This window comes from Mangifera indica, chromosome 17, assembly GCF_011075055.1.
Source record: "Mangifera indica cultivar Alphonso chromosome 17, CATAS_Mindica_2.1, whole genome shotgun sequence".
NCBI classification, from domain to species: domain Eukaryota; kingdom Viridiplantae; phylum Streptophyta; class Magnoliopsida; order Sapindales; family Anacardiaceae; genus Mangifera; species Mangifera indica.
Window position 1 is genome coordinate 12,098,526 of NC_058153.1, and position 16,364 is coordinate 12,114,889.

Here is a 16,364-nt window from a genome sequence, read left to right on the forward strand (position 1 = left end):
ATTTTTATTTTATCGAATTTAGTTTAATTTAAATTTTATTTGATATACAAAAATAACTCCTTTTAAAAAATATAATACCCCTTTATGTTTTGGGTAATCAATATTGTTATTTTAGAACAAAGATTTTTTTTATTAAATGTAAATATATAATAAATATTATATTATCGTATAATAAAAAAAATTTCACTAATCATTTTAGAATTAATGCATTTATGAGTGTAATACACGAAGGTATCAAATTATTACATTTTATATATTAAAACAAGGTTTTAACAATTGAACCAAAATATGAATTATTTTGAGTATTAATTCTGGTCAGATTGTTTTGATTGACTTGTCTAACTAGAGTTTCAATTTTGTGTAAAAACTTAAAAAATTATGTCTGATTATATGTGATTTACACATTAAATTTTATTCTATACATAATTTTCAATTTAAATCTCACAAAACACGTGTTAAAATACTGTTACAAATTAATTATGTAACATAACCATTATAACATATATCAAAATAATAATCAAGCCTACTACATTCGACAAAACATATGAATAGATTGAAGTTTGAACAAAACACATATAATATATGCGTTCAACATAATATTACGAATGGAGAAGAAATACATAAAATTACAAATTCGTAACTACAATAATAACAAATATTGATGCATATTGTCGTCAACCATGTCAAGCATCTGCTTCATAAAAATTAACCAATCATGTCATAGTGATAAAATTATAAATCCATACAAATAACAGTAACCAACCATGTCGACCATCTAATTCGTAAAAATTAAAATTACAATAACAATAAATACTTGAACCTGGGAATCCCTTGTTTGCCCTTGAAGAAGAAAAGTCAATGACAACAGGCTTTTTGTAATTCATCGTTGTCAACTGTCCTCACATGGCATCGACAACTGACGTATCAAGTCTTCAAACAACGTCGGCAATTGGGCACAGTAGCAACGACAATTGAAGGAGCTGGAAAATTAGGGATTTTTAGGTTTAATTTATATGTTTTTTTCAATTGAAACTGCTCTAGGATGAACTGGATTGAACTGCGAACCATTATTAAACTGTCGGTTTGCCCGTCGTTCACTCTAGAAATTAGTTAAAAAAGGTTTTGTTTACTACAGAAACCATTACAGTAGCTGGTTTATCAACTAATCGATCCAGTCCGATTCTGCAATTCATGTATTGAAGTGACCGAACTTTATTTTATTTTTAATAAAATAACTCAACCTTCAAATTTTTTTATTGAATAAATCAAATTTTTAGGACTAAGCTTTCATTGTTTACCATTAAAGGTATCAAACTAATCACATTGTTTCTAAAACAAAACAAAACAAAACAAACTTCAAATTGTATTTGTTTGGATATTCAATAGAAAAAAATATGAAAAGTTTTATCCCTTTCGTAGAAAAATTTGAGAATTCAGTTTTTATTAATAAAAACAAAAAAATTAGTGGTTTAGCTTCTTTTTTTTTAAGTAATTAATTAGAGGATTTTATAATTTTGAAAATGATTAGAACCCATTAATTTGTTTATAATTGTTAATACTATAATTTGGTCAAATGATATTACCCTTACTTCACATCCCCGATAAGTGCAATGGAAAAATTTATGCATGCCGCCATGCTACAATATATTTATAATATATGGTCAAAGTTCATTTTCTACATAGACATTTAATGTGACTGGAAATAAACTATTCTTTAGGTTGGATCGATCCTTGGAGTCTTATAAACCTAACTTTGTCGATTCAGTCAACAAATTAATTATTTTATTTCCTTTTAAATTAAAATAAAATGATTTTCACTGTTTAAAGAGAATGACTGAACTATATACAATTCAAACAAAATTATACTTAACTAGATTTTGTTGAAGATTTACATCTAATTTTTTATTTTGTCTTTGACAGAAAAGTTGTTGGCCTATCTTTGAATAGAGAATAAACTTGGAATTATTATACAGAATTAATTATGTATTGACACTTTGGTTTATTATTTATAAATTGGGTTCCTCATATTTTTGCGTCAAATTGTATAGTCAAATTAATACCATAGGTTTATAAAATATTGTGCGCACTTCTCAAATTTAAGACTTTGAAACTTAGAGATGAACATGGGCAAAGTGATATTGAAACTATAGAATCTAACATAACAATATTATGTGTACATATTTTTGTACATAAATTAAATAGACAGATAATGTGTTATCATATGATTGGATGTTACTTTATCTTTAAATTAAAATTATCTGATCACATGATAATATATTATCTGTATATTTAAACGGTATATCAAAAATATGTATGCATAATTTTATTAAATCAAATATTGTTTTATCTAAAAAATTAGCTAGGTTTTATTTATCCTCATTCGTTTTGTCAAATGTCTTTTTTATTTTTAGGTTGAATGACTATTTTTCATCTTACCCTTGGTAAAACGACTATTGCCCACTTTTTAAGTTTGAATTTCTATATGCTCATTTGTTGTCTACCTTCTTTAATTTAAAACTATTTGGTTTTTTTTTTTGTAAATTGCTAGTCTGACATTTTTTAACATATATGAAACTATCATAAGCACTTCGTGCAAATGTAAATTACTAATTTGTCCTTGTTTTTGTTGAAAATATGGAAATACTCAAGATCTCCATAATGAACCAATCGTCACCTTTGTGAAGTTGCGAATGTTTCACCTATCACGCTCACCCTTTTCACCAACACACTTTTCTCCTCTAGGTCTCTATTGACACGTCTTTGCTTGCATGACTAACATCGTCAATTAGTTGGGTGTGTGATAACATAGTGCCAACAATGTGAGATGGCATGGGTGCTTTGTTGGAGTACTATCATGGCTTCAATTCGTTGTCATCATTTAAAATATATGGAAGCTTCATCACGACGACATTGATTGAGGTCAAATAAAGGTTCCTAACAACTGTTGAGACGAATTTGGCCTCTTAGTAGCCTTTGATGTTGGATATAGCCTCAATCAATGTTAATTTTGTTTTTTCCAATGCAAAGAAGCTAGATATAACCTTAAATCTTAAAGGCTAGATCTAACCTCTTGGTGTCAGTATAAGTCGTTTTGGGAATATTAGAGGTCATATATAATTTCGATGAAACTGATTAATTAAGTTTGGATTTGTCTAAGAGCATGTTTTTTAGGCCATAAATGATGGCTAGAATGGACAAAAAGAAAAGGAAAAATGAATATAGAAAAAGTAAGGGAAACGAGAAAATAAAAATATTTGTGTAAATTGACTTTTCTATCTTCAATGTAACGATTTTATTAATAAAAGTGGATGATATATAAATAAATAAACTTTTTTAACTTAAATAAGTAAAATCATCGTTTCATCAAAATTCAAGTAAAAATAGTTGTTCATCCTATGTTTTAATTTTAAACTAGAATTATATTCTTCATATTCTTACAAAAACACTATTGTTAGGAATCCTTTTATGAAAATCGAGACTTTTACACCTAAAAACTTCTATATATAGAAAGATATCTTATCTTAGATAATATAAGATAGTTAAGATGGTTAGTAAAATCATGGGTTATATTCATCTCAAATAAGACAAAAATATTCTAACCCCAAACATTTTTTAAATTCAATTTTGGTCCACATGCATATTTAATATTCCCAAGCTGACTTGTTGCACGACGTTGTGCTTTGTTTTAATATGAATTGCATGGAATATCCAGGATTTCATCAGCAACTAAATTACAAGCACAAGTAGCAACCTGCATGATTCCACACACACTATATATATATTGTTTATCAATGAAAAAAATAATTATTTAAAGTTTGAGCAACAACCTGACCGAGAATATATAATGTCCCAGCCGCTACGGCACCGCCGTAGCTGACTTTGAGCCTCTTTATTATAAGCCTCTTTGCGGCGGCATAAGTTTTTGCTTTCTTAATTTGTACACACTGAAACTGAACTGAATTATAAAGCATGAAGATAAGAAGGGGGTGCCTTAGGAATGGTCTTGAATTTCAATAGATGGGCAGTTCTAAAAGGAAAAAATATCTCTAGTGTAGAGTAAGAAGAATCAGGTTCGACTTTACGCTTCTGCAAAATAAAGTTTAGGCACATATTAGCGTCTTTTGATACAACTGTATCAAAATGTGTTAAAGTTAGATGTGAGGGTATAAATGTAAAGGAAAATTTCACCAAAAGTAATTTTTGTGGTGCTAGAGACGCAAAAACACTTTTCAAGACCAAGTGAAATTAGAGTCTTTCATTGAAAGTTAGGAGAGACTCAATAAAACTTTAGAGGACCTAACAAAAGGTATCATACAATCCATGGGGAGGTACTACTCCATGTGATTTCATCTCAAACTTTGGTAACAATCCCATCTAGTGAAGGTCCATATGAGGGGAGGTTTGACTTGTTTACTCCCTCGTTGAGGGGAGGTCTTTGGTAAAAATTATAGGGGCAATGGTTTGAGGTTGGCCCATGTGATTCCAATTCCAACTTTTGTAAAAATCCCCTTCATATGAGGCTTCGTGGTTGGGCTCCGCTTGATAAAAATATGTACCAAATTGGGTATTAATAATAATATATTATTATATAATTGGATAATTTTGATTTAGAAATAAGGTAGGGTTAACTTATTTTACAAAAATAATTTCCTAATATAATTTTTCTCACAGAATGTATAGACCAAATTGGGCCATGTTACTTTATCTGTTTCACTCTGAGCCCATTAAGGAGGTCCACATAAAGATGCTCCACAGTAGAACAGAATGCTCCAATTATTTAAGTAATTTATTTAAGTTACACTAAATCTCTTTGTAACTATATAACTTATAATAAAATTATATGTACCTATATATATATTTATATGTATCATCATATGATTGAGTAATTTTAAATTAAAAATAAAGTAATACTTAATTAAATTTCAAACAAAAGATATCTCGGAAAAAAGATTTCGAATACTCATTTGACATCGATGATGTCTTTACACCTTTGAAATAAGAAGTCATTGTTTCATATCTTGTTTAAACTAATGGTGAAAATTTTTGTTTCTTCGAACCTTGTGTGGGAAGTGGTCATTCGACCTTTTCATTTCAATTTCATGCAGAAAGGATCAAATCCAAAGTTGCCTATTTTAAGCTTAGTGTCCATAGTGGACTCTTTAATGGAGCAATTTATTTATATTGACATTAGTTTTACAATCGTCTCAATTAGTGATACTATATGTATCAGTATTTTATGATATACGATAAATATTTTATGATATATATGATATATGTAAAAAATGATTCATATCATAAGATGTATCGAATTAATATAATATAGTAGATATATCGTACGATACAATATGTATCATATGATATAATACATTTTACCGATACAGTTTTTAAAGAAAATAAATATATAGTAAAGGTGTATATAAAAAATTTTAAATTTTTAAGAGTGTTTGTGATATTTTCTAAAATAATGACATATCAATTGGACTTTTTTTATTATTTTATTGTTTAGAAGTCGTATTATATGACACGATACTCGATATATAATATAAAAAATTAGATCTTTAATACACAATATGATATAAGATTCAACTCTCATGACAATAGACAATTGAATGATTTTGAGATGAGAAAAGGTAACCAATCGTGTCACCTAATCATATATTGTTACATCAAATTATATGGATAAGTTCGTAATAAATATTTTAGTTTCTACGTATAGTTTTATTCCATCCCAATATGGAGACTTTATTTATATATAAATCCTGTATTAGGTTCACTGAAATAACAAATCATCACAACAAAATGCTATTTTTTATAAAATTTTGTTGAACTTGTTAAAACAGCTTACAACAGGTATAACATATATAAATATATATCTAAGTTATTGAATACTCAGATTTTATTAAAGAGATTGCTAAAAAAGGAAAAAAATTGGATTCAGAATGGCCTGCAAGAAAACTCCTTCTTCAGTACTAGTTTGGTGCCTTTTCATTGCAGTTTTGGTTGTGAGCAGTGAAGTCTGTAAGGCTTATGAGGATAATTCCATGCTACAGGCCATAGGTGAATGTCAAAAAATATGTGAGAGGAAGCTAGCAGGCATTGATTGTCTCCACTTTTGCCTTTCACGTTGTGCACAAAGAAGTTGTGAAGGTAATTTCTTCCCTATTATTCTTAATCATTAGATATGGCAACGAAGATTTGAGAGGCCGGGATGACTATCCCCATCTCGTCCCTGTTTGGTGGGATACACCTCCACCCCTTTCCTTTACGGGGATGATAGAGAATCTCTTTTCTAGTCCTTTCCACTTAAATATTATCATAATAATGATATTATAATAAATAATTAAAAGTATGTTAGATATTTTTTTAAATTATACTTTAAAAATAGGTATGGGTGAGGAGGGGACAAGGTTTATCCCCAAACCTAGTTACGAGGATTGTTTTTGTATCCATCTATCCCTACTTATAACTCTTTTATCTTATGGACGGTTTTAGTTAGATATAGTTATATCATGACATTTATATAAAGTAATAGACCCAAAAATAAAATTAAATAGAGTCCAAATAGAATAAAAATAAAAATGTAAATGGATTAATAGAGAAATAATGAAATCAGAGGAGCTCAAAGTGCAATTTTAGGAGTTCATCACCTCAAATATAATTCTCCATAAACAAACGATCTGGGGCAGAGGTACCTTCAGAGTAAAGGTGCCACGTCTGCAGACTATAAAATTTTTTCAGCTTCAAAGTGAAATGTGATAAATTAGGTACAAAAAGACTCAATTAGCCCCTGCACATGCCATTCATAACTTTTATACATCAAATGAAAATGTCATTTTGGGGCCGTTTGGTTCCAGGATTTAAAGATTACTTTGAGAATCTATTTTTTATTACTTTGTTTAGTTTGTCAGTAATAAAATATTACGGTAATACTTTATTATCAATACTGACGTAACAGATTATATAGGTGGTAATTTAATTACTACCTTCACTTTAAGTATTAAAATATTACCAAGGTAATTTTGATTTTATTATAATTATATTATTATTTATTAATTTTTTAAGATAAAAATAAATTTATTTTTAATTAATATAATAAATAATATAAAAAATATTTAAAAATAATTATATTCAAAAACATTTAAATAAAATAATTTACTAGTATTATTTTATTATCTTTAACCAAACACAATAATTATTTATACCAATTAAATTTTATCAAATTTAGTAATCATTTATACTTAATAATTTTTTAAATAATCTATTTTTAAGATAATCTCTCTATTTTAATAATAAAATATTATTCAAACCAAATGCCTCATTCGTGATTTCTACAAACATAATTGGTGGAAACACGCTACATTAATTTGACCCTATAGAGTTAGCCTCCAACTCACCTCTGCGGAAATATAATAGGCCAAAAGACTTATTCACACCCAAGGTTTATGGAATCTTTAACTCATATTCATCAACTTTTAAAAACTTAAATACCTATCATTCTGTTAAAATTTTCTGTTAGGATTAAAAGTAAAAATATTATTTAGTTAAAAATATTTAAAAAAGTAAAAATTTATTATATTTGTCTTATAGGTTTAAAAATTTAATAATTTCTTCCCAATAAAAATTTGAAAAGTGATTATCTATCTTAGGGTTTCCTTTGACGATAAAGACGGTCAAGGCCAAGAGGGAGAAAAACTGGAACAAGAGAGAATGTGGCTGGAGACGGTGACAACTGCTAGAAGTGGTGATGGAAAAAAACTCCAGAGGAAAATACTCACTTTTTAAACTTTAAAAGAAGAAAAATTGTTAGACTTTTAAACTTAAGAAAGATATGTGATAAATTTTTAGTTTTTTAAATATTTTTAGTTAATAATATTTTTACCTTTCCAACAATAAATTTTAATAGAAATGTGAGTATTTGAGTTTTTAAAAATTGACTAGTGTAATTGGGTTTTTACCAAACCTTGGGTGGGAATAAATCTTTTGGCCGGTACAATAAAAGTGAAAACACGTGACATTAATTTGAGCCCTTAGAGTAGAACTCAAAGCTCCTCCATATCGTGCATAATTTCTGCCCAACTTGCTTTGGGGGGTTTTTCTCCTCGATGTTTTAATACATATTTCTTAAACTTTGTAAAGCAAAAATGAAAAGTTTAAATTTGTGATTTAAAATATAAGAAAATGACTATTTTTTGATTTTTTTTAATTTTTTCAGGTATGCAGAAGAAAAGGGTGAAGTTAAACATTTAAGCATCATCTTAGCTCTCTCTTTCTCTGTCTAATAATAATTCTATGTAAGCGGAAAGGTTTTCAATGTCGCAGACATCAAACTCTATACTATTTGCCCTTGTTTATCTATGCCATTAATTTATTTACTTGAAGAAAAAAATTATGTAACCAAGCTTAGTTTGGGGGTGATATTTATATTTTTGACTTCAAGTGTAGCAAAACTAATGAAATATTAGAACTTTCAAAGTAAAAATTTGGATTCGAATCTCTGTCACGTTTATGAAACCTTAATTTACCGTATACAGTGATTGTTGACACAATTATTATGCCCCAAATTTCCCCATCCAACAATAATAAATGATGAAAGCATGGTGTTTCGTTGGTTGCAAAAGGGATTTAAAGCATGACATTCTAGTTTTAATATAGGCCAAAAGACTTATTCCACCCAAGGTTTGGTGAAGTTTCATACTTGTACACGTTAACTTTAAAAACTTAAATATTTAAAAAACTAAAAGTTATCACATTTTTCTCTCTTAACTTTAAAATTTAACATTCCCCCCCTAAAGTTTGAAAAGTGACAATTTTTCTTTAGAGTTTTGAAACCATCACCAGAGACAATGATGGTCATTGGAAGTGGTGATGATTTCAAAATTTTAAAGGGAATGATCACTTTTCAAACTTTAAATAAAAAAAATTGTTAGAATTTTAAACTTAAGGGAAAAATGTGATGAATTTTTAGATTTTTAATATTTTTAGTTTTATAACATTTTTACCTTTAATCTTAATAGTGAATTTTAACAAAAAGATAAGTATTTAGATTTTTAAAAGTTAACAGATATGGGTTATGATTTCAGCTAACTTTGGGTGGGAATAAGTCTTTTGGCCTTTAATATATTTAGTAGTGTTTTGAAACACAATGTAAAATTACATACAACCAATCTTGCGAAAAATATTTACATTTTAAATGTGAATAAATATATGAATATTCTTGAAAAGTAAAATGTAAAAATCTATTTTTAATTTGAATGACCCAATACCGCTCATGCAATGGCTAAAAAGGAATCAAATCAATATAATCCAAATAAAATTTCTCATCCTATATTAATAGATATGTTTGAAAATTTAATATGGAAACGATCTCATTTGTCACATTGACTTATTATCCTATCTTAAAAATGATACTAAAAATGTACCAGAAAAATTTTAATTAGTCGTTACTGATGTTTTTCATCATCAAAAAGTTGGGAATAAATTAAATCTCACTGATTACACCAAATTGATGCGATTTTAGTTGAGAATCACATCAATTAAGTAATTTCAATATTGAATTACTCTAATTTAGAGCGATTTTTGACATCGCCAACAATGAATGTTGTCAACGATAGTTAATTTTAAATTTAATTTTTATTATTTTAATTAAAATTAATATAAATTAGGGTAGAAAATATTATTAATAAAAGTTGAGAGACAAAGGGTATTTGTCTTTTCAACAATTTTATATAAAAAAAAATAAAAGAATTTATTAACAAATTTAACATGAGGATGGGAAAATGACTTTTTCAAACTTAAAAGTAAGAATCATCATTTTATCAAACTTTTCATGGCACATAGTCATTTGGACTTATTCTTAATAATTCTCTTTAATTCAATTTAGAAAGAGTTAATTCAATTCAGATAGTAAAAACATTTTCTTTCTTTATTCTTTTAATTTTTCATGTTTTTGTTGATAAAATTTCTCATTATCAATTAAAGTATATAATTCAAAGTCTTGCGTAAGATAAATTATAATAGTGATAATAAGGATTAGATATTTAACTTTGATATCTACTATGGTAATTGTAAAGAAAAACATAACTCAAAAGATTTAACCCGATATTCGGTTTGATGATTGGAAACTTATACTATATCCACAATATGTTATAATCATCATTGTTACAATAAATATATCTTAAAAAGATTGTAATTATAATTACTGATGTTGAGGGTGATGAGTACAGGACAATAGAAAATAGTTATTTGATGATAGATAGATTATGGGAATCAAGATGAATTTGGTCATTTTTCTTATTTGTGGCCTCGGAAGAGGCTATGTCCTATCGAGCCTTCTTCTTCGAGTTGGAAGTTAAATTAATTTTCATCACCTAATCGCTACTCACTTGGGGAGTTGCATTCGCAAGTTTAACTAAAGAGAAGTTTTGACCATATAACAAATGTTTATAAAAAAGTTTTAAGTCATATATTATGCAAGTCTATAGTGCTAGATTCAATTTGAGCTACTTGAACTCGAAAACAAGACAACTCATATCAAATTCAAAGACTTTATAATCAAGTCAAGTTTAATTTCAACTTGTTAATCTCGAATTGATCTTAAAATAAACCAATCTTGAATCGGGCTTTGTTCGAACTCAACCAAGATTTAATTAAACCTTAAAAGCCAATTATATCAAATACATATTAAAAACATTTTTAGGAGACAAATTGATAAAAGCCTTTATTACATAGCAAATCAAATTATTTGATTTCCTCCGACATTTTAATAAATATATTTTTCATAGCAGTTGTGTGAAAATAGAACTCTTCCAGATCTTTATGAAGATAAAAATTTAATTAAAAAAAAAAAAAAAAAGCCCATATGCATTATAGCATTATTCATTAAATTGGCGACCTTTCAACGAGATTTCCAATCAATTTAAATTTAACTTAAATTTAATATAATAAATTCAAATCGAATTTAAGTTAACCTATATTCAAACCTGATTTAGTTTGAACCTATCCTTACAATAAATCTAATTGTATTATAACTATAACTGTATTTACCAAGAAAGAAAATTGTGGAAATTAACAAAAGCTAGACTTATAAGTATTATCAATATAACATTTTCTATTTTCCTCTCATATTAAAAATTCTTTATATCACACATTTTGAGTTTTTTAGCAGTGGATTTAAATATTTAAATGTATAATTATAACATATGGTATATAATTATACGGTTCCTTTGCTAGAAGATTACAAATAATGATATGACATTATGGTTTTGAACATTACAATAATGTTTTAATATTGTTATATATAAATAGTTGATAATTATACATTTGAAAATGACTCCGAATGAACAATATGAAATACATGTCTCTGTTATCTCTCTTATATTTATTCCGGCATACTTGGTATTTTTCAAATTGCTTTTTCAAGTTTTGAAAATTATCGATAGATTGTATTTATTTTCTTTTCATGGCAGAAATTCTCTATATTACAAACATTATTATTATCCAGAATTAAGAAAAGTTTCGATTGTTATTACAATCTTTTTAACATGTCATTTTATTTTTTTAATATCGCGAAACAACTTTTCATGATGATTCTTTTAATATCATTCTTTTTATGCATTTATATTGTCATTATTTATTTTGCTTTTTAAATACAAGATTGTACATAAACTTAAGAATGACAAATTTTACATTTTATATTGTTACTTTGTCAATTTTATAGAAGAATATTAATAAAATAATTATGAAAAGTCTTTTTTCTTAATCCTCTCAAAATAAGGTAAAAGACATAATTAAGATTGTATAATTGAAGTAAAGCTTAGAAACAACTTAGACAAGGCCAAATAATATCATTGAATTAGACTCTTAAGAAACTTTTTATATATTTACATTATCATAATTTTTTTTTATTATAAATACAAGATTGTAGATAGAGTTACAGTTACATATGGTAAATTTTTCATTATATACTATTACTTTATCGAGTTTATATCATTATATCAATAAAATAACAATAAAGGTAAGTTTTTAGATAATGAATTGAACCACTTTGAAATGTTATTGTTCGATATTTTTTTTTTTGCATAAAATTATACCATCGTTCTTATATATTTCTTGATAACAAAATATTTGCCATTAATATGATTGAAATAAAACTTAGAAAGAGTTTAGACAAGAGGAAATAACATCACCCTTGAAAACCTAAGTAAAGCTTAAAATGTTTAATACAATTTCCTCTTTTAGTTTTTACAAATAATTTTACTCCTATCGTGTACCAAAAAATAATTTGCCCTTGCCAATAGGGGGTAAAATGTTATTTCTTACATACTTTAGGGGAAAATGGAAAAACTACTTTTAAAAGAAGTGGGATGTAAGGAAGACTCATAAAATTTTAGGGCCTCTCGAAAACAATTAGCGCACAAGGCTTACAACAGTTAAAAAATAATTAAAAATAAAATCAAAATTCCCTCTGTTTCCTTCTTCTCTATGTTTTCTCTTTTTGGAAAAAATCGAAAAATCAAGTACCAAAAAATAGGTATTTTATTTATTATTTGTTTTATAGTTATTTCATCATCTGGGTTTTGGTTCTTATAGCTGTTGGTTAGATCTTGAAGTTTTTGTTTCTGAGTTTTAGATGTTAGATCTTTTGTGTTTTCTATTGAAGTTTTTTATGTTCGAAGAGAATTCTTGGAGTTTGATTTGGGTTATGTGATGATCGAGTTTCTTGGAATTTTGCTTTTTTTTAATGATTAATCATGGCTGATTCTTGTGGTATACTGAGTTGTGTTGTCTGTTATCTGAATTTTAATTGCTGTAATTTAAATTTAATTCCGGGTTTGCTTTAAAATGGGATTTTAAGTCAAACCCAGATCAGTATAAGGAATTCTAGAAAGTTTGATTTTTATTTTTTTTTTAAATTTTAGGTGTTTGTTGAAAGTCCAGAATGTTGGAGCAATTGCTAATCTTTACTAGGGGAGGATTAATCTTATGGACTTATAAAGAGCTTGGAAACGCTCTTAAAGGCTCTCCAATTGATACACTGATTCGGTCATGTCTATTGGAGGAGCGATCTGGACTGGCGTCGTATAACTATGATGCTCCAGGTGCTGCATATACCCTCAAATGGAACTTCCACAATGAGCTTGGCCTGGTTTTTGTTGCTGTGTTCCAGCGGATACTTCATCTGCTTTATGTGGATGATTTGCTTGCCATGCTGAAGCAGTCCTTTTCGGAGATTTATGATCCAAAGAGGATGGTGTATAATGATTTTGATGAAACATTTAGGCAGATTAGGATGGAGGCAGAAGCTCGGGCTGAGGACTTGAAGAGATCAAAGCAAGTAGGTAAGCCTGTAAATAATTTTAAGAAGCAAGGAGGGCAGGCTAAGAAGGTTGGATTTGATGGAGGAAATAAGAAGAGTGAAAATGGCTTGGCAAATGGTGATGGAGATTCTGATCATGTGAAAGGACCTAAATTAGGGAATGGACTCTCCAATGGTAATCATGTTGAAAATGAAGAGTTTAGGGTAGCAGGTGAGGTTAAGGGTAAAGAAAATACAACCTCTAACATAGGGGCTTTTGATGTTAGTAAGTTACAGAAATTAAGGAGTAAAGGTGGTAAGAAAACTGATACAACTGTTGCTAACAAGGGTTTGAAACCAGACCCTAAGAAAAAAGTAACAAAAAAGAATAGAGTTTGGGATGAATCTCCTGCTGAGTCTAAATTGGACTTTACTGATCCTGTTGATGGAAACGGCAATATTGAGGTTGAGGCAGCTGATCAGGGTGAAAGTATGATGGACAAAGAAGAGATTATTAGCAGTGATAGTGAATCTGAAGAAGACGAGGAAGTGGCAAAGGGCAGCAACAAGCCTGATGCTAAGAAGAAGGGCTGGTTTTCATCTATGTTCCAGAGGTAAATTTATTTGCTTTCATGTACTTGTTTGATGACTTGCTTTTAGTTCATCAGCTTCTTATTGGTATTTTTGACTTTGGGTTCATCACTTTTATCAGCCAGAATAGGATTCTGCTTGCTTTGTGGTTTCAAGAGGAATAATAATTGACCATAATATTCAAATTTTTTAAAGTCCAGTTTATTAAAAGGTTCTTTAATTTGATCTACTTCTCCCATTTTGGGCATTGGTTTTGTGTTCAGTATTGCTGGAAAGGCAAACCTGGAGAAGGCAGACCTGGAACCAGCTCTGAAAGCTCTCAAGGATAGGCTCATGACCAAGAACGTGGTATGTTTCTCTATTCCTGGTTTTCTTTTCATGTATATTGATTTTCGATTTTTTGATTCTGCTCAATTCCAATAAGCTGCTAATGAGTTGGGTGTTGTGATGTTGAAAGGCTGAGGAGATTGCTGAGAAACTTTGTGAATCAGTAGCAGCAAGTCTTGAAGGTAAAAAACTGGCATCTTTTACAAGGATCTCTTCAACAGTTCAGGTTTGTGATTTTCATTTTCTTGTTCTTTAATATTTGTATTTTTCCTCTTTTTCCCCCCTTTCTTTCTGGTTTTGTTATAGGAGCAAAAATATAATACTGTGTCAAATTATGATTGTAGGCTGCAATGGAAGAGGCACTTGTTCGTATTCTAACTCCTAGGCGCTCCATTGACGTACTGAGAGATGTTCATGCTGCCAAGGAACAAAGAAAGCCTTATGTAGTTGTTTTTGTTGGTGTTAATGGAGTTGGAAAATCTACCAACCTGGCTAAGGTTTAAGCTTATCACCTTGATAGATTCTTTAAATTATGTTGGCACATTTTTTCTCATCATACAGGCTAATAGCTGACTTGACTTGCAGGTTGCTTACTGGCTTCTCCAGCATAAGGTCAGTGTTATGATGGCTGCCTGTGACACATTTCGGTCAGGAGCTGTTGAACAGTTGCGAACTCATGCACGCAGACTTCAGGTATAAGTTGGTCACTCTTGAATGTTCTCTGGGTTGGTTGACCTTTTAGTTTGTATTGGACACTTATATGATCTTCCATATTGTGGTACTTGTCAGATCCCCATATTTGAGAAGGGCTATGAAAAAGATCCTGCCGTTGTTGCAAAGGAAGCAATCCAGGAGGCCACTCGCAATGGCTCTGATGTTGTCCTTGTTGATACAGCTGGTCGAATGCAGGTATTCTGTAAATTTGCTGTTTGTATTGCAGATGTATATAGACATTGTCTACCAAGCACATTTTAAGTCCTCTCAAAAAGTTTCAGCCAAAATTTACTTGATAACTTTTCTTGATTAAGTGCAGAGATAAAAAGAAAAAGAAAAGAAAATTAAAAAAAAAGCAATTGTAATATTTTTCAGCACCAAGCCAACGAGATGACATATACTTGATCAGGCTGTTTGTAAATAATGGGCTCTTTGTTGATTTATACTATCGACTTGCTTGCATGTTTATCTACAGCTGTTATGTTTAACATATATACTAATGCTTTTTAGGATAATGAACCCCTAATGAGGGCTCTGTCAAAGCTTATCTACCTCAACAATCCCGACCTTGTCCTGTTTGTTGGAGAGGCTCTGGTGGGAAATGATGCTGTTGATCAACTGTCAAAGTTCAACCAGGTTTTTATTTAATTTTCAGGATCTTAATTCATCACGGTCTGCTATGCCTATTTTTGTTTTGTTATTAAAGCATCTGCTGTAATAGCATTCCTGCGTTCTTGCAGAAATTGGCTGACTTGTCGACTTCTCCTAATCCAAGACTGATAGATGGGATATTGCTCACTAAATTTGATACAATAGATGATAAGGTAGGCAAATCGGCGCACATATGGAAAATCTTTATATTTCAATTAAATCTTTTATCTTCTTTTCATCTTTATCTTTAGCCGTGTGTAGGGCAGGCTTTCCATTAACTCAGTGGTTCTGTTTGTGCCAAATGAATGGACACATTAGTGGCCAACAAGCTTATGGCATTTTAGCACTCATAGATAGCTTTTAGCTGAAGTGGAATTTTGAATGTAGGTTGGAGCTGCATTATCAATGGTGTATGTTTCTGGAGCACCGGTTATGTTTGTTGGCTGTGGACAGTCTTATACCGATTTGAAGAAGCTAAACGTCAAGTCCATCGTGAAAACGCTCCTGAAATGATACTGTCTCAACCCTGTTATGTGCTACAATGTTGTGAACTGTCTATTGCTATAACGTTATCACTTCAATGCAGGAGAACGGTCCCCTGCGGCTGTAAGTTAATTATAGTTTTATCTTCTTCTTTTTTTTTTTTTTAATGCATGCGAGTTCTGTTGAGATTTTGTTCATGTTTGATAGAGATTAAGACACTTTTAGATTGGTTCGTAATTTTGCATCTATATTGTGGTTTCCGATCAAGCAATTAGTAGATAATGAATTCCGGTCTGTTGATTCA

At 29.4% G+C, this 16,364-nt stretch overlaps 1 protein-coding gene across 3 annotated transcripts; it reads left to right on the top strand.

Moving 5' to 3' along the window:
- Window positions 1-12,389: 12,389 nt before the first annotated feature.
- On the top strand, window positions 12,390-16,364 carry LOC123200813 (signal recognition particle receptor subunit alpha homolog). 3 transcript variants are annotated; one of them, XM_044616201.1, is made up of 10 exons: window positions 12,390-12,529; window positions 12,918-13,908; window positions 14,149-14,233; window positions 14,343-14,438; window positions 14,557-14,709; window positions 14,798-14,905; window positions 15,002-15,121; window positions 15,437-15,562; window positions 15,667-15,750; window positions 15,965-16,364. In XM_044616201.1, exons 2-10 carry the CDS (start codon window positions 12,938-12,940, stop codon window positions 16,088-16,090), a joined length of 1,869 nt encoding a protein of 622 aa, XP_044472136.1. In that variant the 5' UTR covers window positions 12,390-12,529; window positions 12,918-12,937; the 3' UTR covers window positions 16,091-16,364. The 3 variants fall into 3 exon arrangements, with proteins under 3 accessions (XP_044472136.1, XP_044472137.1, XP_044472138.1); XM_044616202.1 differs by having other exon boundaries at window positions 12,396-12,529; window positions 12,937-13,908; XM_044616203.1 differs by lacking the exon at window positions 12,390-12,529 and adding an exon at window positions 12,566-12,765.

Excerpts from the sequence above, each read along its gene's own strand:
- LOC123200813 (XM_044616201.1), top strand. The coding sequence starts at position 12,938 with ATGTTGGAGCAATTGCTAATCTTTACTAGGGGAGGATTAATCTTATGG. Across the intron at positions 14,439-14,556 it reads GGATCTCTTCAACAGTTCAG|GCTGCAATGGAAGAGGCACT; the intron begins GTTTGTGATTTT and ends TTATGATTGTAG. Across the intron at positions 14,906-15,001 it reads CTCATGCACGCAGACTTCAG|ATCCCCATATTTGAGAAGGG; the intron begins GTATAAGTTGGT and ends GGTACTTGTCAG.